The sequence below is a fragment of the Vicia villosa genome, linkage group LG7, assembly GCF_029867415.1.
Source record: "Vicia villosa cultivar HV-30 ecotype Madison, WI linkage group LG7, Vvil1.0, whole genome shotgun sequence".
NCBI lineage: Eukaryota > Viridiplantae > Streptophyta > Magnoliopsida > Fabales > Fabaceae > Vicia > Vicia villosa.
The window spans coordinates 76,018,707-76,034,690 of NC_081186.1; the positions used below are offsets into that span (position 1 = coordinate 76,018,707).

The following is a 15,984-nucleotide window of genomic DNA, read 5'->3' on the forward strand; positions in this document are numbered from 1 at the left end:
TTAGTGTAAAATGTATTGAAAACATCAAACAATTGTTTCATATGATAAATAATTAAATACATAAAAATTAAATGGTGTCATTTGATTGGTGGAATGTACACTACCAATCTTTTTGTGATGGATAGAGAAGTTGTCCCCAAATAATTATTATTCATATATTAACCGTAACTCTCAACACAACCTAAAATTACAACAACAACAACAACGTTAAAATCTTTAAACAGAATTTACGCGGAATCAACAACAAACAAAAAAAAAAACATGACTAATGTAAGATCTAGTTGTATTATAGTATATTTTTGTCTAACACCGTCATGTTTTTCTATTAATCTTTCGTACATCACTAACCAAAATGAACAGAAAAACAAAAAACACATTCACATGCAAAAGTGTTACTAGTTGTTACTAATACCATGTTACTAAGTTGACAAAATGTAACCAAAAACAAATTAAACATCAAACACGCCGCTGTTATCGCTAATTACAAACAATCTCACGCAACCTCATTTGCGTTTTTGCAATTATTACTGTTCCCTTTTTAACGCCTTAAAAATCGGAAACTATTTCCTTTAACTACTTTTTTTTTCTTAATCATTTTGTCTCTCTTTTAATCCTATAAATATCTATCTATCATTTCCCAAATGAAATACATCTAAAACTTTTCTATTCATATTCAAAAGAAAGTTTTACTTGCACAACAATGGCAGTACGTTGCTCTAACTCCTCCATCTTGGTTGTCATCTCTTTGCTTCTTTTGGTTACATTCTCCAATGTAGCCGAGGCTTATGGACGAGCAAAACTCCGCCCTTCAGGTAATAGTCTTGTTAAGTTAGTTCAGTTGATATTTATGCAGATACATTAAATTGAAATAATATACTTTAATAATATTGTTACATTTTAATGACAATGCGGATGTTAATTTTTTTTCAAAGTAATCATGTTTTAAAGTGTATTAATTAATTTATTTTATATAAAAAACAGATTGTAAGCCAAGGTGTACGTATCGTTGTTCTGCAACTTCACACAAGAAGCCATGCATGTTTTTCTGCCAAAAATGTTGTGCTGCATGTCTCTGTGTTCCACCGGGTGTGTATGGAAACAAGCAAGTTTGTCCTTGTTACAACAGCTGGAAGACAAAGGAAGGAAGACCAAAATGCCCTTAGGCTTTTAATTTCCTCATATAATTGAGAAATGTGATATTTATAATTTGCAAATGCTAATTGTTTTCATACCTATAGTGTATGAAAGGTGAGGGGTTTTACTTTTCAATGACACTCACCATGTATGATTTTGTTCTTTTAACCATAATATGAAGGTTGGAAGGCTTATTAAATTTTGGCATTTTGTTTTTCAATGTTGTTTCTTATGTTCTACAATAAAATTAAAGCAATGCTCTGTTGCTCTTTGTAGTACTACTAGTGCATATTTAGTTCAATTTGTGTTATTTGAATAATTTGTGTTATTTGAATAGAGGATTGCTATTTTAACACCAAAGTTCTTACACTGTATTGCTACACCACCAAAATACAGCCAAGGAATGTGATCATTTGCATTGGAAAAAGTGAAAAATAATTGTTAAATGGGGACAACTTCACTATCCATCACAAAAAGTTGGGTAGTGTACCTCCAATCAATCACATAATTTCATCTAATTTAATATATTTAATTATTTATTAAAATACTATAAATATTTGTTATTTCCAAAGCTTTTTACAAAGAAGGTAACCTTACCCAACTTTTTGAGTTGGGTAAATAAGAATTCACCTTGTTAAATATGATAAAAGGAATCAAACCGTACAAAAATACGGTGCAGTTGTAACAACCAGTGTAGGAATATCATTCCTCATTTGAATATTATAATTGGTGACACCTTATGTATATATGAAATATCTATCTATAATATAAAAAAAGTTGTAGTTTTGGAAATCAAAAAATACTCTTTTATTATCTTAGTCTAAATTAATAATTTAGGGGTAAAAAAATGTCTTTTATTAATTTTTTCCAATTCACTTTTCACTTTTCACTTTTCTTTTTACAACTCACTTTTCACTTTTCTCTTTCCAACTAATTTTTTTACTTTTTATTACTTTATTATTATTATTATTATTATTATTATTATTATTATTATTATTATTATTATTTCTAATAAATTATTAATTAAAATATTTCAATAATTTATTAATTCATATTTTAAATGACGGTTAATTTACATATAAAATTATATTTAATTTTTAAAAATTAATTTTAGAAATTAAATATTAATAACGAAGAAATATAATTTGAAATAATTTTTATTTTAAGATACAATAATTTTTAAGAATAATAATAATTTTAGTTTGAAAAAAATTATTTCAATTAAAATGAATCTATAATATAAAAAAAGTTGTAGTTCGGGAAATCACAAAAATACCTTTTTATTATTTTAGTCTAAATTAATAATTTAGGGGTAAAAAACGTCTTTTATTAATTTTTTTCAATTCACTTTTCACTTTTCTCTTTCCAACTCACTTTTCAGTTTCCTCTTTCCAACTAATTTTTCTCTTTTTATTATTTTAATATTATTATTATTATTATTATTATTATTATTATTATTATTATTACTAATAAATTATTAATCAAAATATTCCAATAATTTATTAATTCATATTTTAAATGATTGTTAATTTACATTTAAAATTATATTTAGTTTTTAAAAATTAATTTTAGAAATTGAATATTAATAACGAAGAAATATAATTTGAAATAATTTTTATTTTAAGATACAATATTTTTTAAGAATAATAATAATTTTAGTTTGAAAAAAATTATTTCAATTAAAATGAATTTAAAAATATACTGCGTATTCTGCCGCTATGGGTTACCTTTCCAAATTTACCGTTGCACCTATGGGGAGAGAAGAGTCTGTCAAAAATTGCAAGCACAGTTGGAACACCGATCGCCACCGATGAATGCACCGCAAAGAAGCTGAGAATATCTTACGCTAGAGTTTTAATTGAAGTTGATGTCACACAAAAACCTCGAGAAACGGTAAACATTAGGGACCACAATGGCAAGGTCTTGGAACAAAAAATTGAGTATGAATGGAGACCTAAATATTGCCATACTTGCTTGAAAATTGGACATGATTGTTCTGTGCAACCAAAGAAACCAATACAACATGCAGCGAAAGCATGGAAACCAGTCACAAAACCGATTGCCACGGTTCAGCATGAGCCACTGGTGCAGCATCGAGTAGTAGCAGAACCGAGTAATGTTACAGATGGAAAGGAAGATAATGGACAGTGGACGACTGTTACTTCGAGTAAGGACCGAGGGAAACAGCAAGTGGAGGTATCGCCGAAAGCAACCATGACGAAACGATTTCAAAACAGCTTCTCGCCTCTTAGGATTGGGGACCGTCCTATAGAGGAAGCTCCAATTGTCCCATGTTAGTCACTTGGAACGTAAGGGGCATGAACAAAGAAGCACGACACCGAGAGATTAGCTCCTGTCTCTCTAGATTCAATGTACCGGTCGTCGCTTTGTTGGAAACACGAGTGAAAAAAAAGAGTGCAGAAAAAATCAGGAATAAATTTGGGACAGCATGGAGATGTGTTGACAATTATACGCATCACGATAACGGTAGGATATGGGTTCTTTGGAAAGAGGCTGCGGTGCACATCGAGGTTCTGAACACAGCTGATCAATACATCCATGTTGCAGTTTATGACCTCGACAAATCTACTCAGTATGTCGCAACGATCTTGTATGCATATAACCAATTAGATAAAAGGAAACGTCTGTGGCAGGAAATAGAAAAAATTGGCGCTACTATGAACTGTCCTTGGATAGTAATGGGTGACTTTAACAACGTGCTCACGAGTCAAGATCGGATCGGAGGCAACGAAGTCCATGAGGCTGAATTCAGAGATCTAACACAGATGATGCAAGTTACAGGGCTGTTTGAAGCAAGTACCAAAGGTCCCCATTTTACGTGGTCGAACAAGCATGAGACGGGTGCAATTTACTCTCGCATCGACAGGCTCATTGGTAACGTGCAATGGTTTCAAAAATACCAAGATGTCACGGTGGATATTCTTCTGCCAAACATTTCAGACCATGCTCCTTTAAAAGTTAACACGCAAGTGCAATACGGCAACCGGAAGAAGATGTTCAAATTCATCAACTGCACAACAGAGGATGAATCTTATGAGCAGATAATTTCTAGTTCGTGGCAGCAAAAGGTAGAAGGCACGGCAATGTATAAACTTTGGCGCAAGTTGTTAAACCTTCAGCTGGTGTTACGTAAGCTTAACAGAAAATACACAAACATCCAACTGAACATTCAGCAGGCAAGGGAAAATTTGGAGCAAGCTCAAGCACAACTCAACACTAATCTTTTTGATGAAAGCGCCATTAACCTTGTCAAGCAGTGTACTGACCATTTAATGGAGCTTAACCAGAGGGAGGAAAACATCCTTATGCAGAAATCTAAGATTCAGTGGCTCCGTTTAGGCGATGGTAATAATTCGTTCTTCCATGCGTCAGTTAAGGAGAAAAACAAGCAGAATGGTATCCATACTATGCAGGCTTTATCGGGGGGTCTGTTATGTACGCCAGAGGAAATTGAAAAGGAAATTGTGGATTTCTATTCGTCTTTGGTAGGCACAAATGCAACGGATTTGCGGTGTATTGACATGTCGGCTTTACGTAACGGTAGAACTCTTTCTGCTACTGCTGCAAGTAGTCTCATCCGCCAAGTTCAGGATGCGGAAATTCTAGCAGCTTTAGAGAGTATCGGCGACAGCAAAGCCCCCGGGATTGATGGGTTTAATGCTTTCTTTTTTAAAAAGTCCTGGCATGTTGTTAAAGACGATGTGAGGGAAGCTGTTCTGGAATTCTTTGCGACATGTAAGATGTATATGGCAGTAAACTGTTCGCTTATTACTCTCATCCCTAAATTTCCGGGAGCCAACACAATCAAGGACATGAAGCCTATTGCTTGTTGTACTACCACTTATAAAATTATCTCCAAAATTCTTACAGCTAGATTGGGTGAGGTGATAAATTCGGTGGTCCACGAAAACCAATCAGCTTTTGTCCCGGGCAGAATTATTCATGACAATATTATGATGGCGCAAGAACTTATTCGGGGTTACGGTCGAAAACATATCTCTCCGAGATGTATGGTGCAAATGGATGTTCAAAAAGCTTACGACACGGTGGAATGGTCAGCTCTCCACCACATCATGTTAGAACTTGGTTTCCCGCATATTTATGTTAATTGGTACAGTTTGAACCAGCTTGATCACTCCCTCATTGTTACATTTCTTCATTAACACCACTCTCCACAACCTAAAAACCCTAATTCTCCAATACCATTTTCACTCCAAAACTCAAACTTTTTGGTGCAACAAATCAAAGGAAGCAAGAGAAGGCTGAATTTTAGGTAAATATTCATCTTCAACCATTGCATTGCTCACATTATGCATTAAATTTCTATTAAAAAAAGTAATGTTACTTCTGTAGATGCATCTACGGAACTTGTTGAAGATGAACACTTCCGTAGGTGCATCTACGGAACAATGTATGTGTAGTTTTTTCCAGCAGTGTTGTAATTTTTTTGTTATTTTGAAAATTGTTTGCAAATAGGTATGGTGCACCCAGATAATATCGCAAGAGAAGTAGTTCCTTTAGTCGACGTTTCTCCGAGTGTTAAAGGGGAAGTCGCAAAGACGGTAGATGTCGGCGGTGACTTTAATAGCAAGCAAGACTTTGATGATCATGAAAGCATGCTAACATGGATTCATAGGAATGCAACTAACCTTGGTTTTAGTGCGGTAATAGGAAGATCGGATAATCGTACGACAAGAAGAAACCCTTTCATAATATTGTTGTGCGAAAGAAGCGAGAAATACCATCCTCCTCTAAGGAATTTTAAAAGAGACAACACGGGTACTAGGAAATACGAGTGCCCATTTAAAATCTGTGGTTACATGCTGGCTAGAAATAAGTGGAGATTCTCTATTATTTGTGGTTTGCATAACCATGATTTCTTCGCAAAATTACAAGGACATTCTAGTGTATGTTGGCTCAATCCGGAAGAGAAAACATGTATTAATGACATGTCCTTGAATCTTGTCCAACCAAAAATAAGGCAAGTGTATAATCAACGGTACCGTAATAGAAATGCGAGTAGGAGAGATATGAATGAGATGCAACAACTGTTGATAATGTTGGATGACGACAAATATGTGTCGCGGTACAGAACTTGTGATGACGGGGTTACGGTCCGAGATATTTTTTGGACTCATTCAGATTCGATAAAGTTGTTTAACACTTTCCCGACAATGCTCCTTCTTGATTCTACCTAAAAGACCAACAAGTATCAACTTCCATTATTTGAGATGGTCGGTGTTACAACCACCGAAAAGACGTACGCCGTTGATTTTGCTTTTTTGGAGTGTGAAAAGGAGGATAATTTTAGGTGGGCATTGGAGGAGTGTCGGTCACTTTTGAAGCAACAAGTCGAGATGCCTAAGGGGATTGTTACAGATCACAATACCACTTTGATGAATGCGGTTGCAAAAGTATTTCCTTTTTCTAATGCATTAATTTGTCGATATCACATACCATGTAATGTGAGAAGTAAGGTTAAACCCGATGTGGGTACGAAACAAGTAGAGACCGAAGGTGGGAAACCGGTGAAGCCCGGAGTGGTTGTTGCCTAAATAATGGATGCATGGGCTCGTATTACAAGTTTTTAGACAGAATAATTATACGCTGATGCCGTATTTCAATTTTGGAAAGTATGTGAAAATTATCCCGATTTATTGAAATATGTTGAAAGCACCATTCTTGACAAGGAGAAGGAGAAGTTTGTTTGTGCGTGGACTGATAATGTCCGACACCTTGGGATTACAACCACCAATAGAATTGAGTCGGCACATGCTACTTTGAAAAATTGGTTGGGTAATAGCAAGGGTGACTGTGTCGATATTGGGACACTGTAAATCTCATGATTAAAAACCAACACAATGAGATACAAACCTCGTTCGGTCGGAGCATTACGGTGTTGGAGTATCGATTTAAGGACAATATCCTTTACTCTCAATTGATCGGCAATATGTCTCGGGCCGGATTGAACTATATCTTTCCCGAGGCCAAACGAGGTGAAACTTTTGGTGGCGATAACGCAAAGTGTGGTTGCATTATTACTAGCACGTATGGTCTCTTGTGTGTTTGTGTTATCGATAAAAAGGTGAGACTAGTTTTGATGACGATGGGTGCATCGAAGGAGAAAAATTGAATATTGCTATTACTTCCAAATTGGAAGCGATACAATAGAGGTTTTCGAGGTCGGTGACAACATGAAACTCCACATCAAAGAATAATTGCGGAAGTTCGGATTTCTAGAAACAACCAACATGAAACCGCCGTCTCAACCAGTTAAGACAAAGGGTGTTCCGAAGAAAGTGAAGCCTACGCCGAATGACAACTCGACTACACAGTCTCATTCATATTGTGAGCACATCGACAAACTCTTTCCTGAATCACCTACTCAGAAATTGCAAATATCTCAAAAAAGTTCAAACAAAGGAGTTCGCATTAGCAAACCGTCTCCGACACCTATTCCACCGAAAGTTCCGACTGCGGCACCTATTGCTCCAAAAATTACATCAATCGAATAGGTACATGTTGCTCCAAAAATTCCATTCATCGATGAATGTCGATTTTTATGCACAAATGCATCGATGGATCATCAATGTGGCGGGGGACGTTAATTGCGAATTTCGGGTCGTATCGACTTTGCTTGGTAAGAGAGAGGATGCCCATAAGCTTGTCTGTCATGAATTTATCGAAGAGTTGATAAACCATAAAGACTCATACACGCGGGTATTTGGAGACAAAGCTAAATTTATTCGGTTAACGAAGCTCTTGTTCCTTGGTTAGGCGCTTACGCACCGATTTCAAAATGGATGAGATTCCTGGAAATGGGACATTTTATTGCATGCGCATATGACATGGTATGCATTGACTTGAAAAATTATGGTTTTTCGGAAACCATTTTTCCGCTCCGCACCGCACCTCCTACAAATCCAAATGACCGTATTATATGTGTTGGATGGCTCGCAAAATTGAAACATTTTGTGCAAGTTTACTTGAAACCAGGATGCCCCATACCACTTACGTCACCGGAATGAGCGCTTCATCATACCGAGATTGCCGAGACGTGGTCGGATATTTTTGTGGATATGATGCACGAATTCGGAAGATTGAAGAATATCAAAAAAGAATCGAATGCGGAAAAGTAAAAATTGGAATCACCAATAGATTTAGTCGAGGACAGTTCTTTTGATGTATTTTCCAGTTTCAAAGTGTAATATATGCACTCTTTAACATAGCAATATAATCATTTTTTGTGAAGTATTAGTTTATGTGTTTATGTGTTTTTCCTTCTACTTCTATTACTACTACATTCTGTTCTGTTAAAAAAACTAACAACGAAACTTTCATAGATGTATCTACGGAAGGGACTAATTATGAAATTTATGGGTTTTTTCCGTAGGTACATCTACGGAAGCAAAATATCTGTGATCCTTCCGTGGATATACCTATGGGACATTCTGTGACAAAGATTGTATGGTCCATATTCACCAAGGGCTTCTATAAATTTTGGGTTTCTAGGATTGTATTACACACAAACACAAAAATGGCATTCCCTAGGCCATGCTCATGGAAGCGAACATCATCCAAGTGTCCTGCTCCTAAAACGATTATTTTCAAAAGGGATGGGCATGTTATTTTCTCTCCTCTCAAACCCCCGATGCCAATAAAATTTTGGCACATCCATTTCTTTGACCAACTTAAAAGGGGTCTCATGTCTTGGTTAGAAGGAGAGTACAAAACTGGCGAAATCATCAGAAGGATTCAGAGGCTTAGAATAAAGACCTCGCTTGAGACTGGAGAAACGGAACGTTGGTGGGATGAGGTGAAAAACGAAATTGATGCCATTCAAATGATGCATGGATCAAATGATATTGTTTTGACTGTTGTAATTTCTTAGATTTCTTAATTTACTGTTGGAAATTTCAATTTAATGCCGATTTTATTTAATAAATATTTTTTATCGTTACAAATGTTGTTGTTATGGTTATCTGGGTCTGGGTTGATTCCGTGGATGCAACTACGGAACATTTTCACGCAAATGTAAAAAAAAGGTGCTTTCGGAGATGCATCTACGGAAGCTGGAGGGCATTTTTACCAATTCGGTGGTGCGTCAGAGATGTATGGGGTGAGGTTAGAAATTCTCTAAATGTTTGTGTTTGCTTTAGTTATTTTTAACATTAATTAAAAAAATTATTTAAATTTTGTTCATATTGTTAAGAATCAAGTGTGAGGAAGAAGTGCCACATTGACTAAAAAAAGGGAATATTGAGCATTTTATAAGTGAGAGAATTCACACACCTATCACTTTAAGATTTTGGGTGAATATGTGGTGTGTCTCTCACAAAGGTGTGTCCCAAGTGTAAAATACTCTCCCGTGTTGAACCTCCGAGTTGCCTCCAACAGTGGTATCATGATCCTTTAGTTTCGAGTGAAGGGACCAACTTACTTGTATTGAGAGTACTCTCCACAGGTGGTAGATTGGAGGTGTCCCGTAAGAGAGTGTTAACGGCACTACAAGTGTGTGTGGAAGAAAGAACTTCCACTCGAGGGAGAGCATTGTGTATAAACTTGCACTTGAGGGGGAGTGTTGAGAATCAAGTGTGGAAGAAGTTCCACATTGATTAGAAAAAGGTAAGATTAAGCACTTTACAAGTGAGAGAACCCACACACCTATCAACTTAAGGTTTTGAGTGCATATGTGGTGTGTCTCTCATAAAGATTTTTTAAACTTAATCATTGTGAGAAAGATTTAATTAAAACAAAATTTGCATGAAGAAAATTTATTGGATTAGATTTAAATTAAAAGGTATGGTTTGCTAAATTTTTTATTCACACTAATGGGTTTTTGACTGGATCTTAAACTCTATAAAGAGATTGTTTTTGTTATTTAAAAACTCACTTTTAGAAGAAAAATTCTTGTGTGGGATTTAATAGTTTTGTTGAGTTTTTTGTTGTTGTAATATTTGTGTAAAACCATATTTTTGTTAGACTTTCATACTTAAGAGAGATAGGATTTTCGATTTGAAATCGTGAAATTTGTTACGTTTCAAATAATTGGGTCTTACAAATACTTGAGAGAGTGTCTGAGTTAAAGTGAGGGAGATCTCTGATTCAATGAGAGCTTGAGTTGAAATTCACGTGTAGTATTAAAAAATAACACTAAACTGAGAGGGTTTAAATGAGACTGTCATGTACTATTAACTACTTGTAGTTAATGAATTTTCTTTACTTTGGGCCACTGCCCTCTAGATGTAGGTTGTTATTGTACCGAACTGAGTTACCAATTCTTGATGTCTTCTATTTATTTCTTATTTGATCGCCTATCGATTAATTTAGATCATCTTATCCCACACATTATTTTAACATTGTTTGCGACATCTTGTTGCTGATCAAACAAAATTTAAATTGGCATCAAAGCATACACCTTTTTCTGGAAGGGTGTTTTTCAAGGTATCTAATACATTATGTTTAAGATAGACAATATCAAAGAAGGTGGATATCTTAATCGTCCTCCAATTCTCGATGATACTAATTATGACTATTGAAAGACTCACATGGTTGCTTTTCTTAAATCCATGGATGGAAAGCCTTAAAAAGCTATCATTAATGGATGGACTCCTTCAACGGCCATAACTGGGTATAATTCTGAATCCATAAAGCCAAAAAAAGATTGCCACGTGCTGAAGATGAAGTTGTGCTTGAGAATTCTTGTTCTCTTAATAATACTTACCACGAAGTCAACAAAAATATCTCTAGGATCATTAGACCTGCACTAGTGCTAAAGATGCATTAGAAATTTTTTAGGTTGCTCATGAGGGTACCTCCAAAGTTCATTTGTTAAGACTTCAACTTCTTACCACAAAATTTGAAAACTTAAAGACGTTTCAGGATGTACCTATTTATGAATTCAATGTTCGCCTTTGTGACATTGTTAATAACTCATTTGCTCTTGGTGAAAAGATGTAAGATGGGAAATTTGTGAGAAAAATTCTAAGATATATGTCGAAGAGGTTTGACATGAAGGTTACCCCAATGAAGGAACCTCAAAATGTCTCCACGATGAAAGTTGATGAATTGATTAGCTCCTTGTTCACATTTAAGATGTCCATTGATGGCAAATCAAAGAAAAAAAGTAAGAGTGTAGCATTCAAAATGGATATTATTGATTATGAATACCAAGTAGCTCATGAAAGTGATGAAAATATGCACGAGTCTATTGACATGCTAGCTAATAATTTTAGTAAGGTCATAAGAAAACTTGATAGAAGATATGGAAATAATGTGTCTACTAATGTCCAAGACAATCAACAACAGAATTCAAACCTTCATCATCAAGGAAAAGATGGTGAAAGATACAACTTCAAATATCCTAACAGAGCCAAAGGGTTCCAATGTTCTGAATGCGAAGGATTTAGACACATTCAAGTTGAATGCCCAAATTTTCTCAATAATCAAATAAAAATCCACAATGCCAATTTCTTTTATGAAGAGTTAGACGAAGGAAGTGAGTCTGATCAAATAAACAACATTGTGGCATTTACTATTCGCTTCAACGGAGGAAGTGAATTCCAATTACGAGATACCCAATAATGATGCTTCCTTGTGATAATGGAAATGTCATTAATGATGATCTATTTGATGATGCTCTTGCTGGAGAATATAAGACTCTTTATCTTAAGTGGATTGAAGGATGCCAAGTTGTTGAAAGTCAAAAGGAAAGAATCAAATCCATTCTTCAAGAAAGAACTTGTCTCATGCTCACTATTACCGAATTGAAGAAAGAAGTTGGTCACCTCAATTCTGAATTTGATGGAATGACCAAATCTGTTTGCATGCTGAATTTTAGAACTGATAATCTTGATGACATTTTAGGTATGTGCAAACCTGCAAAAGACATGAAGGGAATTAAATATACTAGAAAGTTGTCCAACCCAAAGACTTTGTTTGTTCCTCCTATTCACAAATCATAAATCTAGATGTCGGATAAAATGTCTCAAAGACCTACAAAACATTATTACCAACATACTAAATCCTCTTTCTGGAACAATAAGGAATGCCATTATTGTGTTCGATGTGATCACATTCGGCCTTACGACTATAAATTATATGGTAAAAAATTACATCATAAACAACTATATCCTTAATGGAATGTGAAAACTAGTACCTTGATAATGGTTTCTCTAGACACATGAATGGTGAAAGAAACTATCTAAAAAATATCAAATCATATTTCAACAACTATGTTACCTTTGGTGATGGTGCTAAATGGAAAATTATTGGAAATCACATTTAGACTATCTTGGTTTCCCTTGCCTTAACGATGTTTTTTAAGTTGGTGCTCTTATCGCTACTCTTATAAGCATCACGCAATCATGTGATCAAGGTTTATGCATTTAGTTTAATAATATAGAGTGCACTGTCACATATAAACAACATACCTAACTAATAAAGGGGAATTTTTTTACAAATAAACTACTACATTTGGTTTCCTTCTAACAGTAATCATCCCCAATCATGTCTCAATTCCAAAATTGAATAAACTAAGATATGGCACAAAAAGCTTGGGAACCTAAATCATAGAAATGTGAGGAAGATTATTGCTGAAGGAATGAATATTAATTGTCATATTCACAATCGAGTAACTATTCGACTATGTATAAAGGTTACTCATTATGAGCTATGAAGGGCAAGGAAACCAGATGTTAAATAATTCCACGTGTTTGGCAGTATTTGCTATATTTTTGGTGATCGTGAACAAAGAAGGAAACTTGATCCAAAGATTGACGAAGGAATCTTTCTAGGGTATTCCCTTCACAAAAAGGCATATAAGGTGTTTAAGCGCACTAAATCCATGATGGAATCCTTAAATATCATTGTTAGTAACTATCATATTGAAATGATCTCCCACAAAGAAGAATATTATGGTGTTACAAATCAAAATCTAAGCCAAATGTTCTAGACAATAAGAAGAATAACCTATAGTCTTATAAAAGAATATTAAGATTCAAATGATGATGAGGATAGTGCTTCAGAAAGAAAAGAACCACCAGAAATGATCAAGATCAATCATCCTATTGAGATTATTATATGAGATCTAGATGAATGAATCACTACATAAAGAAAAGAACCAGTTAATTATAGAGAAATGATATCTAGTATGTGTTTTATAACAAAAGTTGATCCAAAAAATGTGAAAGAGGCCCTCAATGATTAATTTTGGTTTAATGTTATATAGGAAGAACTTGTTCACTTTGAAAGAAATGAAATATGAGAACTTGTTCATAGACCCAATTCTATAAATATCATTGAGACAAAATGGACTTAAGAATAAGTCTGATGAGAATGAGAATGTTATTAGAAATAAAGTGCATCTTATGGCTCAGGACTACACTCAGATCGAAAATGTTGAAGTTGATGAAACTTTTGCTATTGTTACTTGTCTAGAAGCTATTCAAATTTTACTTTGATTATCTTGTCTCCTTAAGTTCAAACTTTATCTGATGGATCTAAAAAGTGTCTTCCCTAATTTGTACTTTAATGAGGAAGTCTTTGTTGAGCATCCAAATAGACTTATTGATCCATGTCTTCCCAATCATGTCTACAAACTAAGAAAATCTCTCTATGAGCTCAAACAGGAACTCATGGCATGTTATGAGAGACTTACATTACTTATTACTATGCATGGTTATGTTCGAGGAGGAATCGACAAAATTCTATTTATGAAGAAGGACAATAAAAATATTTTGATAACTTAGATACATGTTAACGACATTGTGTTTGGAGGGATGTCAAGAGAGATGATGGATCATTTTGTTCAACAATTGCAAGCGGAATTTGAGATGAGCATGGTAAGTGAGCTTACATATTTTCTTGGCTTCAAAGTGAAACAAATGAAGGGGGCATCTTTATTTCCCAAAGTAAATATGCTAAAAACACTGTGAAGAAATTTGTCTTAGAGAATGCAAGACACAAACGCATACCTGTTGGAACTCATGTACTACTTTATAAAGATGAACAAGGAGTAATTATTGATCAAAGTCTCTACAAAAGTATGATTGGTAGCCTCTTAAACTCAGTGTCAGTCGTACGAACATTACTTTTTTCATAGGCGTTTATAGTTGCGATTAAGCAAATCCTAAGATTAGTCATCTTACTCAGGTCAAGTATATCATTAAATACATAACTTGAACATTTGACAATGGTATGTTGTACTCATTTGATAAAAAAAGATGTTAGGCAAGAGACTAACATATATGGGAAATATAAGAAGATTTTGAAGAACAGAGTCTCCAAAAAGGATGTTGTTGTTACAAATGCTCATGGTATTCATATTAAGGGGATATTGCTATGAGAGAAAGTCGATGGTAAGTCCGAAGGTATTTCTCCTCTCGTAAAGCCTAAGGAATTTAAGCACAAGACTTTGAAGAAGGAAGATAATTGCAATCCCTTTTCTATGTCTGAAATAACTGGTGGTGTGTCTGATCCTCATGGGAACATGAAAGCCACCAAGGAACCTAAAATGAATCTCAGCCCCCTTTCAATTGATGTTAACACTGAGAGCTCCCCTATTGAAGTTTTTGTTGAAAAATTTCCTTTTAATATTGTACATGGTACGTCCTTCAAATTTGTTATCCCTAATGATACTATTGTTGCTAGTAATAAAATCGAGTTGTAGATAAGCAAAGAGATATCAATAATGATGTGATTGATGAATCTGATAAGTTGGATCATACTATAGATACTAATAATAAATAATCACTTTCTTTAAGATGATCCATTTCAGGGAAACACATTCATTTATCCTCCGATGTTGGACTGCTAACACGAGGAATAAGAGATGCATAAATGATATCACATTATTCTTTTTTCCCAAAATTTTTTACGTATGATTCCTTATGTACCTTCAACTCTTTAATAAGATGTTGGTATACAAATGCATGATTCTCCTCTCTATTACCGCGTAAAGCTGAAACAACATGATAACCGTAGTTACTGCCACCCTTAACATCTACAATTCAATCATTATATTTATGCATAAAAACCAACGTCTCTTCAGTATTTAGCATTTTTTGTAAAGAAGGTTAAGGTGGTGAAGGAGGTGGTTTACTTATGCGTGCACATTTGATTGAACTTTTTTTGAATTGTGAAATTGGAGAGTATGGAAAAAGTGTGTCTAACATGCTCTAAATATTATGGAAATAACTAGATTGAATTGTCACTAGATGTTGGTTTGACTTTCTTAGGAGCACACTTTATTTTTACTGATTTTGCGGGTGGGTTTAAATTTGGGGTTTCTGGACGAGAAATCTTCATCGAGTGCTCTTTGAGGTGAAGTTTCATGTTATCATCAACTTCCAAAAATCTCTTTTAAATCACCTCTCTTTATGTCATAGTAGATATATTTTATTTACTCTCCTTCACCATACCATCATCATCAAACCAAAGCCTTTTTCAGTGCGAGTGAACCTTACCCATCTATATGGGCCTATCAAGTTTCATCTTCTTGAAAATTAAACAAGAACATAAAAAACCATATGTTCTCCTAAGTGTACAACCGCATTTTGAGGTATTTGAACTTGTTTTTTTTTTTGCTCGCTTAGCTTCATGGTAAATAAAATTCAATCCCGCTCAAGATATACTGTTGACCAACTATGAATAAATATTTTTATCTTTGAATCTATTTTTTTAATAATGTGATGCTTCGACCAAATGATGTTTGGATCTCATTATGTTGATTTTGAATTATTTTGTTCACTAGTTCCTAACTCGTACACAAATTCCCTTTACTATTTCCCAACCTATTCTTTAATGTGGCATGAGTAGATTCAAAACTAT

At 34.5% G+C, this 15,984-nt stretch overlaps 1 protein-coding gene across 1 annotated transcript; it reads left to right on the top strand.

Moving 5' to 3' along the window:
* The first annotated feature begins 632 nt into the window (after window positions 1–632).
* LOC131617494 (protein RSI-1-like) lies at window positions 633–1,444 on the top strand. Its single transcript, XM_058888775.1, has 2 exons — window positions 633–812; window positions 982–1,444. Exons 1-2 carry the CDS (start codon window positions 701–703, stop codon window positions 1,161–1,163), a joined length of 294 nt encoding a protein of 97 aa, XP_058744758.1. The 5' UTR covers window positions 633–700; the 3' UTR covers window positions 1,164–1,444.
* Window positions 1,445–15,984: the final 14,540 nt, after the last annotated feature.

What these genes read in the sequence shown, in the direction of transcription:
- LOC131617494 (XM_058888775.1), top strand. Translation starts at nt 701, where the DNA reads ATGGCAGTACGTTGCTCTAACTCCTCCATCTTGGTTGTCATCTCTTTG. An exon ending in AGCAAAACTCCGCCCTTCAG is followed by an intron (nt 813 to 981) that starts GTAATAGTCTTG and finishes TATAAAAAACAG; the next exon opens with ATTGTAAGCCAAGGTGTACG.